We start from the raw sequence: 14,661 nt of genomic DNA on the forward strand, positions 1-14,661 counted from the left end.
GATATTTTTTGTCACTTTTCTTCCTCTCCTCCCCCCCATAACATTTTATGTCAGGGTCTATATACAAACATTTTTTGCAAATGCAATTCCCTATTAGTCTTTTTAAGACCAAATTCCGAGCCTTGAATTATTTTGCGCCAACTACTTCTTTTAATTGTGTGCAAATAACCAAAAACTGGTGTGGTTGTTTTTTTTAATATCCAATCCTTCTAGCTTTAAAACTGGGGCCAAATAACTGCACCAGATTTACTATTGAAAACCATTCCCAATGAAAACCAATTATTGATTGATAAATTTGACTTTAAAAAAATGCTCCCCCATCTCCACTGCATTTTCTATAGATTCGGAGATCCTCTCCTGGAGCAATACTGACTTTATAATAAACAAGGGGAACGTTTGTTTGCTTGTCACATGAATCAGGTTTTTACTGTGAAGTAGGACACAGTCCTAAAAGTTTGAGTTGTTTTTGTTCACAATCAGGAAGATAAGTAAAGTATATATTAAAATTGAGAGGAAATGGCCTTGAAGTAGTCATATCAGCTTTGTTCTGTAGGCCCAGCAGGTAATCTTGCGCAAAGTATTGCCCGCGTCTACGGAAAGGCAGGAAAAAAACGGCATGTCACCAGGAGCAAGTTATTCTGCATGTTATTCAGTAGGCCCTGAAGCCACTTCTCATTGCAAGGGAGGAGTTTAGCCCCATTCAGATGACTAGGCCTAAAATCTTCACTACCTCAGGAAAGCAACTTCAAAGTATATTGAATAAGAGCTTCGGTCAGTGTTTCATAACTATGGCTTATTACTTTTTTATTTTATTTTTTCAAAATAAAAGTATATTTACTTTAATAAGAGAAGTGTAAATACGAAAGCAGTGGCATTCTGCAACCGTAGATAAAAAAAAAAAGTAGTAACACAGATGAAAATAATCTGGAGCAATACAGGTGACCTTGGGTAAAAGGTTATTAAAGAGTGCGGCCAAAATTTATGTATTGTCCTAAAACGTCAAAGTAGTTAACCCCCTTGACGGGGTAGTATGCAACTTTTAGTGAAACAGAGAGTGCAATATTTCTGGTCCAATCGGGACCTTTCATCAGGTTCTGATTGGACCAGAAATGTTGCAGTCTCTAATAAAAAATTAGTGCCATGTTACTTTGACGTTCGGACACAGCTCCTTCCCAATTCCCGTGGCAGCTTTAAATCAAGGATCAGTCACACTTCTGTACTGCGATTCAGTCTGCCTCTGCCCAGCACACGAGGGGGTTTCTGACCCACTTCAACAGGTAGGAGGGTATTAGTGAATGTCCCATAATATTCTCATCACAGCTTACAAAGTATCTTACTCAATAAAACAACATTACATTTCTAAGATAAAAAAAGCTCCCACTACTTTTCAAAGTTACCAAAAATAGTGATTTTTTTTTCTGGTGGTAGTGCAGAGCAAAATGTGTGGTGATTTGTAAGCGCGGAGGGGTGGGGGGCTTTTACTGTTTTGGTTCTAAACATCTTTATGTTCTCGTTTTTGTCAGAACTTGATTGGTTTTGTTTTTTTGGGGGGTTTTTTGGAAATAAAAAGGGCTGCATTTGGGTGAACTTTTTGAAACGTTGAACTTTTTCGCAAGTGTTTGCGTTTGTTTCAAAAAGTTTGAGCAATTTAATTCAGAACCCCTCACCCCATAAGAAAACGTGCCCACGCTTAGTGACTCGATCTCATACCACATGTATCTTTGTGATCCTTGGGCAGGCCCCATTAAGAGAACGTTTGACACGTGGACCAGCAAAGTGCATTTTAATGAGTTTTTAAAAAAATCCTTGATTATCCATCAAATATAATGAGTAGTTTATCAAAGCATCGTGACTGCAAAACTAGGCCAAAAACACCAGCAGATTTAATAACGAAAACGATGTCGATTGAAACCATAAAGATTTTCTTGTTTAATTTAGTGCAGAGTATTTGCACCAGTTTAAACCCTCGAGTCTTGGATAAATGACCCCTCTGATAACTCCCGTCTGTTACTCAGCTACCAACAATTGCAAGCTCCCCGGAGGCAGATACTATGCACTGGCAGCACTACATGTAGATGCATTATTAGGAACATATACCTACAGTAACTAACTCCTATAATAAGGACTGGATCATTGCCACTGAACCCTGAAGTTAGTTGGCAAGTATTGTTGGCTGCAGTCTACAGGCGTGTGAATATCATACTTTAGCCCTGGCCCGGGGTAAACGGGCATTAAAAAGTACGAGCTGTTGCACAGCAACACAGGAAACATAATCCTATTAATCAACATCTTTTAACTATGCTTTTACGTTTTTGTGTTCTATTAGAGCAGAGCAGTCGCTTCTCAAGTCTCTTCAGGATACGTACATTATGTCAGCGTTTGCCCAAGACTCACAAATTATAGTCACATCATTCTGCGTCCAAATGAAATCTGCTTGTCTCTGCATTGATAGCTTCTTAGGCTGCACTTATAGTGCCGACGACGGCGAAGCGACGTCGCGGCAAAACAAATGTGTTGCCGGCGTCGCGTGCGCTTATAGTAAGCGCGATGCGACAGAGCGACGGGAGCGACGCGGGCGGCGTGAAATTTGGAAGCCGGTCAAATTTTATTTTTTCAGAGGCTGTTCACATGTGACAGCCTCTGAACCAATCAATGGCCAGGTCGCTCGCGGCGTCGCTGCAAAGCGATATACAACTTTTGCGGGTGGCGACGGCACCCGTCGCGCGCACTAGATGCGCGGCCTTAATTGTATGCAGATGAACAAAAGGGGTTGTGTTTGATGCATATTTGAAGGCCCTCTTCTGGTGCCACAACTAACAGCCATCTATAGATTATACGGGGTCCGCTTGTTTCTTTGCATGTTTGCTTTTTACAAACAGGTAGGAGTACATTTTAAAAGCCGGACACAATTCCGTGTCAATTCCCCTTTAGGGCGGCAAATAAAACATTGTCAACAACAAGAGTACTGTTAAATAAATAAAATCTAAAAAAAATGTGCACTTGTTTTAGCCCAGTTTTGCAGCCAAGAGCCAGTGTTTGTTTTTATTATTATAACATTACACCAAATGTATCCCTTTCCATAATAAATGTAAGAGTTATATTAAAACAACTAGGCTCTCCTGAACTCAACCCCAGAACTTTCCCAATCTGCCGTAGTAAATAAAAGGCAGGTTTACATAGGTCTTTTTAACCAAACCTTCATGCTGAAAGAGGCGGCTTAAGCAATGCAATTGAGGCGATACAAATGTCGTTAACTCCCGCGTAATGCATATCTCCCTATAGCACTTCTGGGGTTAATTAAGTTAAATGTTCACTTAACCCCTTTGCCGACATTGCATATACAGGGGTTGTTATTATTTGTAAGGACATGTGGAATTGTCAATTAAACATATACAATCTAAGCAAGCTCAAAACCCAGGACCACAATAGGATATATGTATAAATTAATTTGTGTCAACTGAAGCGCTACTTTGAAAGTGACCTCAAATATACAGCAGGAAACATTGAAGCACCAATGCACATCCCATAGGACACATGATTTAGTACATTACTATATTATTTATTTATAAAATATTTTACCAGGAAGTAATACATTGAGAGTTACCTCTCGTTTTCAAGTATGTCCTGGGCACAGAGTTAAGACAAATAATACATGGTTACAAATACAGTTACATAAATGAACAGGGTATACATTATATACAATAAATTTCATGCACATTTTTTTGTGTGCTTTTTCTTCTCATAAATATGGGTCATTTGGGTTAATCCTTTGACCAAAATATTTGAAGCCTACAACCATGTCACAGTAAACCCTATCAGCAGTTCCGGCACTGCCTATTTTACAGGCATACCCCGCATTAACGTACGCAACGGGTCCAGAGTATGTATATAAAGAAAACATTTACTTAAAGTGAAGCACTACCTTTTTCCACTTATCGATGCTTCAGTACAGGAAGGGAGCCGGTATTGCTGTTCCGGACATACTGACAGGCACATGCGCGAGCTGCCGTTTGCATATTGGGCGAGGGGAATCAGCGCGTCACTACTACGGCGGTCTGTAGGGCAGAAAAAGTGTCCGTACTCGCGAAGCGAACGTACGGACACAGGGGTATGGTGCTATTGAAAATATGTCCTTACTCGCGAGTGTACTTAAAGTGAGCGTCCTTAAACCGGGGTATGCCTGTATACTGTGTCTTTTGTAGTTCTTCCACTGCATAAAGAAAAGAGGAAACAAAACAATAATACAGAAAGATGGTGGATGGTGGATGGTGGATGGTGCTCACAATCACATGCATGCTCTAATCATTTTATAACTTGAATTTTCCATATATACAGTATCAAGAGTGTGGTTGAAATGTCCGTATCAATACATGTCCATAATCAATAAGTCCATATGTGAGGGAATTACAGACCTAATGGTGTCCACCTGACAACCACAATAATTGGCCCTTATTGTATTTATTCCCAATAGGTAAGATTATAATGAACACAAGCTATAGGTAAGTATATCAGGGCTGTTGCCCATTACCTGGCAGTGTTAATCCCAGACAGGCCCATCACTCCACGGTGTGCAGTCCTCAATGGTAGAAATGATGTATGCAGAAGAAAACAGGCGCACAGCCAAACTCAACAAGATAATAATATTCCAGGGCAACTCCGATTTACAATGAAAATGTTATTTCAGCTCAAAAAGAAAAGCAGTGCAGAAACGCACCTATTCGTTTCGTCCCACGAGACTTTATCAAGGTGTGCGTTCCAACATACTAATTAACACTTATAAAGGCAACCGTTAGCGCCATTGACTTACAGAAGTGATGTCATCACCATTCGACCTGCAATCGGGTCGCGCTGACGCAGTGCTCATTCCTACAGGCCACGGCAGTCAGGTGACAAATTATTGAGCAAAACAAACTTTATTTAGTCTGTGAACGGACAAAAAACAATATTAAAAGAATATTAAAAAATGACGAATAAAAAAGACATACAAAAGATGAATAAGGTTAAAAAGCGTTAACATAACACTGGTAAGGATAATGCAATAGATATCCAATATAATCAAAATATATCCTTCTCAGCAGTGAATACTTTGCCTTTACATTTATTTAGAAAAATAGTGTAGTGAGTGATTCAGTGAACAGGCTGCCAGTTCACTGAATCACTCACTACACTATTTTTCTAAATAAATGTAAAGGCAAAGTATTCACTGCTGAGAAAGAGAGGGATATATAAGGAAGGTATACCGGAACATACCATACTTACCCCTGACGAAGAAGGACCGCCTTCGAAACGCGTAGGGTTGCCGGAAGGACCAGTTTCACTGAAGCACCAGGAACCGGAAGTGACATAGAACGCCGACTAGTTTCCTTTGAATCTTGTGATGACTTCATGGTGGTGAAGACGCCTAAAAGATACCTTTACATGCCTGAGAACAGGCACTGAAATGTAAGTGCATATCTCACCATCTACAGACACAAGTTATATGCTGTGAACTTGCTTCACTATTGTGCTCTTTTTCTTCTTTCTATTTTCTTCCCATGAAACGAGGTGCGCTGATTATTTTGGATATCTATTGCTGCTGGGAATTGGGAACAATTCGACTCTTCACGCTGCACCACACCAATCCTATTCAAGTTTGGACTTTGATCTAGTTAGAGCGCTTCCTTTTTTGTTGTATAAGGATAATGCATATAAGGACAAAGCAAAATAAATATTAACTAGAAAATATTTTGGCCAAAGGAATTAAATTAATGACCCATATTTATGAGAAGAAAACCCCCCCAGAAAAAAAATGTAGAATGGTCTCAAGCGGAGCTACGATGAACAATCCCCCATCTCCTGTGCCTCAGTTGTTTGTTTTCTGCTCTTAGGTCGGATCTTGGACATACCTTGCAAAGTATGTGGGGACCGCAGCTCGGGGAAACATTACGGCGTGTACGCCTGCGACGGGTGCTCAGGGTTCTTCAAAAGAAGCATCAGGAGGAATAGAACTTACGTCTGTAAATCTGGGAATCAGGTCAGTCGCTTACTCTATTACTTTAACAATATAAATTAAAAAAAAAAAAAACATTTCGTTTTATTAATTTTTTTTTATATCACCTACTTTCCAAAGTGATTATTAGGACCACAGAAATAGACATGTGGAAATGTTTCACAGTTGCATTATTTGTACGTGTCATACGTTGTTGAAATCTCTATGCACATCATTACATCTACAAAGAGCTCTAATGTTATATCATTTAGGTATTGCAGCCTGCAGTGAATCTACACTTTTCCAGACAATGACCAATACGGACTTTGCACAGTTATACTCCACTATGTACAAAACGATATGTGAAATACATACCCAAAGCTGTATTTTATTTATTCTACCCTAGATCTGATATGTTTTTATCATGTTACAGGGACAACGAATGATCGTTGTCAACATCTTGCTGTCAGAAGTACAGTATCTGACACGGCCAGATCCCTCTAGCAGCCAAACTGTTCACATAATCAATCATGGATTGATCTGAATTAATTCAGGAGTGTAAATCTGCTTGTAAACTAAGAACAGTTATTACCTTTCTTCACTGTAGGAATCTTGTCTCCTTGAAATTCTCATACAGCAAATGGGAATGTGCACTGCATTCATAGCACATTATTTGTGCATCGTGGCAAATTCTAAATATAAATGCAGCGAGAGGACTGCATGCGAGATGAAATTGACATTATTCTAACCTATTTATTATTCATATTAGGCTATTACCATATACTTACTTGTTATTTTACTTTTGTAGCAATAGTTTCCGCAGCATAAAGAAAATACATAGAAGACAGGGAGAAACATTGCCAGATAGTAGAATTGGAAGTTGTTGAGCAAGACACAGGCGGATTGGTCTTTCGTTAGTGCGACTGCAGAGCATATATGTCATTTATCACTTTTGCAGTGAAACTGACAACAGTTAATGAAAAAATAAAAAATAAAAAAACACAGCGCCTCGTTTTTGTAATGTGTAACTAAGGCTGGTGATTGAAATCTAAGTAATGCTAATTTTGCATTTGCCCAAATCAATGTCCATAAGCAAATTGTCATTAAAAGCGGTTTTAACACGCAGGACTCATTTCCAGTCAGCCACTCGCATGTCAGAATCAGCACGAGATCATTGATCCTTTGCAATCTGCAATCACTTCACTTTTCTCTCCCTCAAATATAAGTGTAGTTCAAAGTTCCAGTCGCCGTATTTGTCCCGGAGAAGAGCAGATTTGTGGTAGGTTGTGATACCTTTTGCTGGCCCAAATTATAGTGTGTAGAGCTTTCAAAACCTCAAAGGTTTCTTCTTCAAGTGTACTTTTCACATGTCGAGCCACTAAAAGGTATCACAACCAACCTCAAAATTAACAAATGGAGTAAAAAATGACGTGACAGTATTCACTCTTCCTGCACTCTTGTTCGTAACACAAATATGTTTATGTGCATGATTTAAAATCATAAGCTCTTATGAACTTCTTTATCTATTGCATCAACTACTGCCTTACACTCAATGAGATTGTGGGCAAATCGGATGTGTATTTAGCGTTGGCTCTTGGCATTTCGTACTGTGGGCCATTGTATCCATTAGGCACAATAGGCACAGTGCTTAGGGCCTACTAACTTTTCAAGGGCCTACAAAAATTTTGAGACCTGGGGTAAAAAAATGTATTGACCCGAAAATAGGAAAAAGAAACTGCAAAATCAAAATGAATAACTTTTTAATTAAATATCTTTTACAAAACGTAACATTTCACAACTCTCTCGTCTAAATCAATAATAATAACAACTTTTAGAATATTCAAATTATACGCGAGTTACAATTTAACAATACTTTCTTAATGAAATCAGCAGTTAACATAACACATGTATAAATTTGCACTGTATTTCATGTTATGTATAACTTGTGTAGTTGTGAACACTTTAAAATTCAAATTATTGAGGTACTGTAGCGTCTAGCAATCTTATAAGAATAGATCTGTACTGCATATGCGTCACATAAACGGGTATATCCAATATGCACTAGTTCACATGACGGCATGGAGTGTGCGCATCCGGCATGACGTGGTGTGAGGTGAGGCCTACGATTACAAGAGTGCCTAGGGCTTACGGAGATTGTAAAATGGCCCTGTTGGGCACCCTTCATTTTCCTCAAAATGCTGTGTCATTCGGGGCCCTCTGAACTGATCCCCAAGTGTTGATTTGTTTTATTAGGGTTTTCTTATCAGAGTGTGATTTCAAATTGAGGTAGGACATGTTGTAAGACTATAAACAAATCTACAGTTAACAGAAGGGAACCAGTGGGAGAATGAGCGTCCCTGCTCCAAAACAAAAATGTAAACAGGGTACACCCCCTTTATACAAAAAGCTAATTTTTAAGAGAGCAAATGCCAATGTTTACGTTTAAATTAGATCTTCATCAGGGCTCTATACCAGGGGTGTGTAAACGTTTTTGTCTGCGCCCCCTGCTCGCGTGCCTTCCTCCCCATCTCCCCCTTACCTTTCACTGGCGTTTCTGATGTCAGTGTCATGTGCGCGACATCATGTGCGCCACGTCATGTGACCCAGTGGCATAATTTGAAGCCGCGTTGCCATGGCGACGCATCACCAGAAGCTGCCGGAGAGCAGGTAAGAGACTATACAGAGGCCTCGCGCGTTCCCCCAGCATTTAAATGTAAATGCTTTGGGGAAGAGTGCGGGGCCTCTGTAAGCGCCGCGCCCCCCAGTTTGCGCAGCCCTGCTCTGTACTGCGCATATAACCAATATGCGGCATCTAAAGGTGCCTTATAGCCTCAAAATGTTGCCATTTCCTCTGATATATCTGAGATTGCTTTTTTTCATCTACAATACCCGGGTTACTTATTATTAATATTATTATTTATACCACGCCAACATACTCCATAGCGCAGTACAATAGGTTCGGAGGACAAAAAACAATAAAATATCAAACATACATTGTTACAATAAGGTGGGCCCTGTCCCAAGGAGCTTACAATCTATAAGGTAGGGTGAGTGAAAACACAAGGTACATTCACACCTGGCTGAATTATTCTAACGATGTGGCCTTACCAACTCTTGGTCTATTTCTTCTCTTATTATAACCACACAACCCCCCCTTTCCGCTTCCCCCCCCCCCCATACAGACATCACAAAATAAATGACTAAACGTATGTAATATTATGAATGTACATAGTTGAATTTACAAACGACATCTCAGAATGAGTTTTTAATTCCATGTTTGGTGCCTGGGGCAGAGGAAGATATATTGCAAAGAGCTTTGGATACAAAGTGCCATAACACAGTGTTTCTCAACCTTTCCAGAACCAGAACATACTTATGAGATGTACCTCGAATGTCTATTGCTGTAATAGATTTCTTTTTTTTTAGATAAACTAAAAAAATGTTGATATCATGTATAATGTTAACGTTCCAAAAAATAACCATGTAATAACCATTTGTGATTTGTAGCAAAATATAATCCCTGCCACAACCTATCTTTTTTGCGAAACCCAGGTTGAAAACCACTCCAATAACAGAAACATAATTCTTACTACTATTAACCAATGTGAAATGGAATGTGCACTTTAATCTTGACCTGTACCCTCTTTCTTTACTCTCACCAACCCCAGGGTGGGTGCCCAGTTGATAAGACGCACAGGAATCAGTGCAGAGCGTGTCGTCTGAAGAAATGTTTGGAAGTCAACATGAATAAGGATGGTAATTATCCCGAGATTTCACTAAACATTTAATAAGAAAACATGTTACCCTTTGGCCTAAATATACAATCGTCTATTGTCGCTCACATTAGAAAAAAAGGGGAGGGGGGGAAATTCCACTTATAATATTTTCTTAGCAATCAGTGAGACAGTCATTGGCTCTTTTTTTTTTTTTTACATAAGCAAAATCAAAAGCATTATGCTTAAGAACAGAAGACTATATTAAAAACAATGATTGACGTGCCTCTGATAAAATATAGATTAATGTCGTTATTTAGGAAGGGAAAATCATAAGGGAGAAATGTTCTCTCAAGGACACAGTATGAGGGAACATTTTTCATGATTTTAACCTTTTAATGAACTGAAGTATCTAAGAGACGGCTCTCTGCATCAATTTGCCAAATGAGTTTGATTAGTTCGGAGATGATTACTGGGTTGATTTCAGCTGTTCAACACGAAAGGGGACCAAGAACATCTACAATAAGGAAGCAAGTGGCTCTGTACTTCAGAGGACACAAAGAAGTGAATGGAAACACCCCTCACTTCCCATCAGCAGCACTGCAAGCGCCGGCCTTCTTCACCACTGTCAGCCAACTGGAACCACACAACCTAGAGCTGGCTGCAGTATCCACTACTCCTGACCGGCAGGCCTTGGTTGGACTGGCACAACCGACCCCAAAGGTAAGCCGGATTTGACATAGTGGATATAAACTGGTACTAACCTTATTACTATTATTAATTATCTTAATGCAGCGCTGATGCTGTGAAATTAGTTGGGAAGCAGAGGGTATCCCAAGCTAAAACGCTATTCAGGGACCACCAGGTTCCTGAGATGCCTTAGGGCTGAAGGTAGCGCAAGTACCACCCCCTCCAGGAGAACGATAAAGGAGGTCTAATTCTCCTGAGTGACGCGGGCCAATAGAAAGACACAACATCATCCGTTACAGCTTCCTATTGGCTGGGTATTTAAATACAAGGTAGTACCTCAGCACCTTTTTCAGTAAGAGATCTCCAGTACCATAGGGTTCAGCTATGGGGACCCCCTGCTTCCCATCTATTTAAAAAAATGAGGGGCAAAGGAGCAAAGAGGAGAAACTGCTTCTTTAAACTTGGAAATTCAAGGTCAAATAAAAGAGTAGGAATAGAAATGTAGGCCCATATTCCATATTCAGTGAAGCCGTTTACCCGTTGCACGGAAAGATTTCAGCACCGTTCATTTGTTCGTTCGTTTTTATGAAGCTGAAATCTAAAATATGAACTGGGGCCAATGTGAGCCGAAGAGCTTACAATCTAAAATATGAATCTTCACAATGGAGAGATTTGACTACGTATTTTGAAGTATAAATCCAGTAAGGGATTTCTCCCAAAGTTCTTGGACAGCCCACACGATGACTTAGTGGCGGGCGAGTTTTAATTGCAACAAATTGCATGTCTCAGGATTGCTATACAACCAAGCTTTACGTGATTAAAGTCTCTTATATTGACGGCTTTAAAAAATAAAAAATAAAAAAAGAAGAAAATACCTTGTAGTGATAGTCCAGGCTTGTAACAATATATAGAAATATTCTAATGATTCCCTTATTTGCTCATCATAAGAATCCCGAGGCGTCGCTTGCATTCTGTTGGCCACCCGGAAATTCTGCCCGCCTTTGATAAACACATTATATTATATATGTGTATATCTTTATTTATATAGCGCCATCCAGGTACATAGCACTTTACAATACACGTGACATAATATTATGTATTTTCAAAAATAGAGAGAGGCTTTATGTTGTAAAGTCTTTCTCCAGCAAGAAGCACATTTAGGGTGCTGTGCACCCTAAATGTGCTTCTTGCTGGAGAAAGACTTTACAACATAAAGCCTCTCTCTATTTTTGAAAATACATTTCAAATCAGCACATAGGTAGCACCCGGTATCTACTCTGATACCTTAGGCAAAATTCAATTTTCATATATCTGTAAATCATACCTAATAGTGAGCTATATATTTCATATTGTTGTTGTCAATGAAAACAAAAAGGAATGGGGGAGCACAGTTATAGGAAATAATGTAATAAGTCTAGTGATCGATATGGATTGAGCAATTAACACATCTATTAAAGTGATAGTTCAGGGGGCGGATACCAAACTCAAAAGGTATACATACATTGATGTGTATGTGTGGGTGGAAAGGTAAAAGAATATATGACTTACACGGCCTTGTGTAAGTTCAGTCACATGAAGGTTTCTTTGGGTTTCCCGTCGCCTTGGAGTGATATGTTCTTCTGCGATCTAGACTTTTCTTCTTGGTGTATATTCAGCTTTCTTCGTTCATTCGATGTACCCTTCCAGGGGGATTTCCTCTCATGTAAACAAAAAAGAGGGTTAGATTAAGTCACATATATATAGAGGCGGAAATATGGGGAAGGATGATATAGTGGTAGACCATTAAAATGTAATGGTATGATCTAGCACTCACACGGGCTAATGTGAGTCTTCTCCTATCTTGGTATCTTATTGTTGCCCGTTAGGGATAACTTTCAATTGGTTGTAGGTGGTGATGAAGGGGGGGAATAAAAAGATATAGTACAATACTCACACGGGCCAGTGTGAGTGCACACTCCTAGTGGTTTCTTTTTTGTTCCTGGTCGTTATGTGCCCCTAAAGCTGATGATGGGGTGAACACAGATTAAATGACACTATGGTCTGCAGGATAAAAACTTTATTTAAATAAAAAACATGAATATAAAAAAACATGAATATAAAAAACACAGAAACCAAAGGCTTCTATGGGGAAATAAAAAGCAAGGGGAGTAATGTGGTGTATAGTGGTAGGGGGTCTCTCCTTCCGCGTCCGGATGGGGAGCTACGACTGCACCTCTGCCTCCTCTGAGATATGCTAAAAAATGTCCCAACTGAAGAATAGAGCAACGCGTTTCGTCCGGAACTGGACTTCCTCAGGCTCAATGGATGTGGACCGGCTGTGCCTTTTCTTTTTTATGCAGGGATTAGCCAATCCAGATCGCGGTGTAATAGCTTCCAGCTTTCCATCTGCGATGGGACGTCGCCATCTTGTGAGTTGCGTGCGCATCGTGTGTTGTGTTAGGTCGCGCATGTGTAAGTTTCATTTTAGGATAAAGTTTTTAAAAATTGAAGGGGGATTGTGTTGAGGGTTGCGTGCGCATCCATTTGCTTACAGCGCGGCCGCATACCTTCATGGAGGCCTCTGTTGATGTCCATTTTGCTTAGAAATAAAGTTTTTTTCTTTTTACGATTTTGAAGGGGGATTGTGTTGAGGGTTGCGCGCGCATCCTTTTGTTTACATCGCGACCGCATACCCTCGTGGATGTCTCTGTAGATGTCCGTTTGCAGCCGGGTGTTGGTTTTAACCCAAAAAAGGCTGGAGTGTGTCCCAGAGATTATTGTTGTTGTGACATAATAATATAACACATAATGGGAATAAGCGATTCAGACATAAAAGTAACAATAGGAAAAGGAGTCCCTGCCCCGAAGAGTTTACAATTATTTGAAGGTTCACAAACACTATAAAAGGACAGTGTTGTCCAGAAATGCGGCCATCTAGAGACCTAAGTGTGGGTGTATTATCTACTCTGTGTTCAGTTTTCACAGCTTATTCTTGAAGATTATTTATACTGTATCCCTGCATTGTGACAACCACAGACGATTGTATGTGTATAGTTCAGGTCAAAATAGGCACAAAAAATGAGGGTTTATGCATCAAGGTATTTATGACAGGAAAGGCATGTTTACCCTTTGTCTCTAAGGCTTGTAGTATAGTGCGCACTGGTTCGTGCGCGGGCGCGCGTACGGCATTGCGCCTGCATGCGGTGCAGGCGTTTCGTGTCTAGAGGCTGAGTGGTAACGCACGCAGCTAGGGGGTGTCACAGCGCTAGGCGGCCCTGTGTTTGGTTCACAGCGACAAGTGGCACGGCGACAGCGCGAAAATACAATTCTCTTGTACTTTTCCCTGGTCTGCCGCGCCACCGCTCACGGCCGTGCGCACACGCGTCCCTAGTATAGAAACGTATGGCTATCACAGCAAATTTTAATTGACGCGTGCTGCACTATATTACAGACCTTAGTAGTAGCAAGACACCCTGAGCATGCTAAATATCTCTATGTGTATAGTAACTCATGCCTAATTATGCTTATTGTTCTGTAAAACCACTACTTTGTAAACGCACTGGGAATAAATTAGAAGTGACATCCCGGGCGTGTGACGTGACTACCTAGTGCGCTCCTGCCTCCGGTGTTTGTCGGGTAATGGATAATGGCAAGTGAAGGCTGTTCCTGTGTCTCTGCTACGCACGTCCTCTCTCCCTCCGTTTAATCACTCAACATATTTCTCAGCTTACACCGCTTCGTCAGACAGTGAACATGGCATACTTGGGCGGGCACCCCTCCTACAGCGACCATGTGTCGCAGAGGTTCTTGGAGTCTGGCGGCCCATTCGCCCACTTGTTGGTTTGGACAGGACACCAGATTAGACTACTGAGTAGGGCACTCCAGGGCTGAGATCTCAGCAGCGCCTCCAAATGTAACACATATATCCCCACCCTCTGTGAGATGATGTGGCTACATTGTGTGTGGTGCAATACCTGTGGCACACAGGAGGTCTGAGCACTACTTCAGATGATGAAGAAGTCATCATAGATGACGAAACGCGTAGGGCGTGGCTAAGGCAGAGGAGGCACTTTCCCACTGAGAACTTTGTCAAGGACTAAGACGAACGCAGGCTGTGAGAGGCTAAGCCAAACAGAAGAGCGGACACATCTCTGTTTCCCCTGGTGCTGCAGCAGCCAGAAGCAGGCAGGCGAAGGCTCGGTTTCCTGGAGGGACTTCCTTTTGCGGGGTACCAGACCGGGTGGACGTCACTTCCGGTAGATGGAGACCGCGCAACGTGTGTGTAGGAGAGGACACCATTGCTGACCCGGA

At 40.8% G+C, this 14,661-nt stretch overlaps 1 protein-coding gene across 1 annotated transcript in view; it reads left to right on the forward strand.

Moving 5' to 3' along the window:
* NR2E1 (nuclear receptor subfamily 2 group E member 1) overlaps positions 1–14,661 on the forward strand; it is a 55,749-nt gene that overhangs the window by 20,923 nt on the left and 20,165 nt on the right. Inside the window, exons 2-4 of the mRNA XM_075597569.1 lie at positions 5,868–6,013; positions 9,637–9,724; positions 10,169–10,404. Coding sequence (XP_075453684.1) covers positions 5,868–6,013; positions 9,637–9,724; positions 10,169–10,404 — 470 coding nt within the window. The remainder of the gene's footprint in view (positions 1–5,867; positions 6,014–9,636; positions 9,725–10,168; positions 10,405–14,661) is intronic.

Source organism: Ascaphus truei, chromosome 4, assembly GCF_040206685.1.
Source record: "Ascaphus truei isolate aAscTru1 chromosome 4, aAscTru1.hap1, whole genome shotgun sequence".
In the NCBI taxonomy this organism is placed as follows: Eukaryota; Metazoa; Chordata; class Amphibia; order Anura; family Ascaphidae; genus Ascaphus; species Ascaphus truei.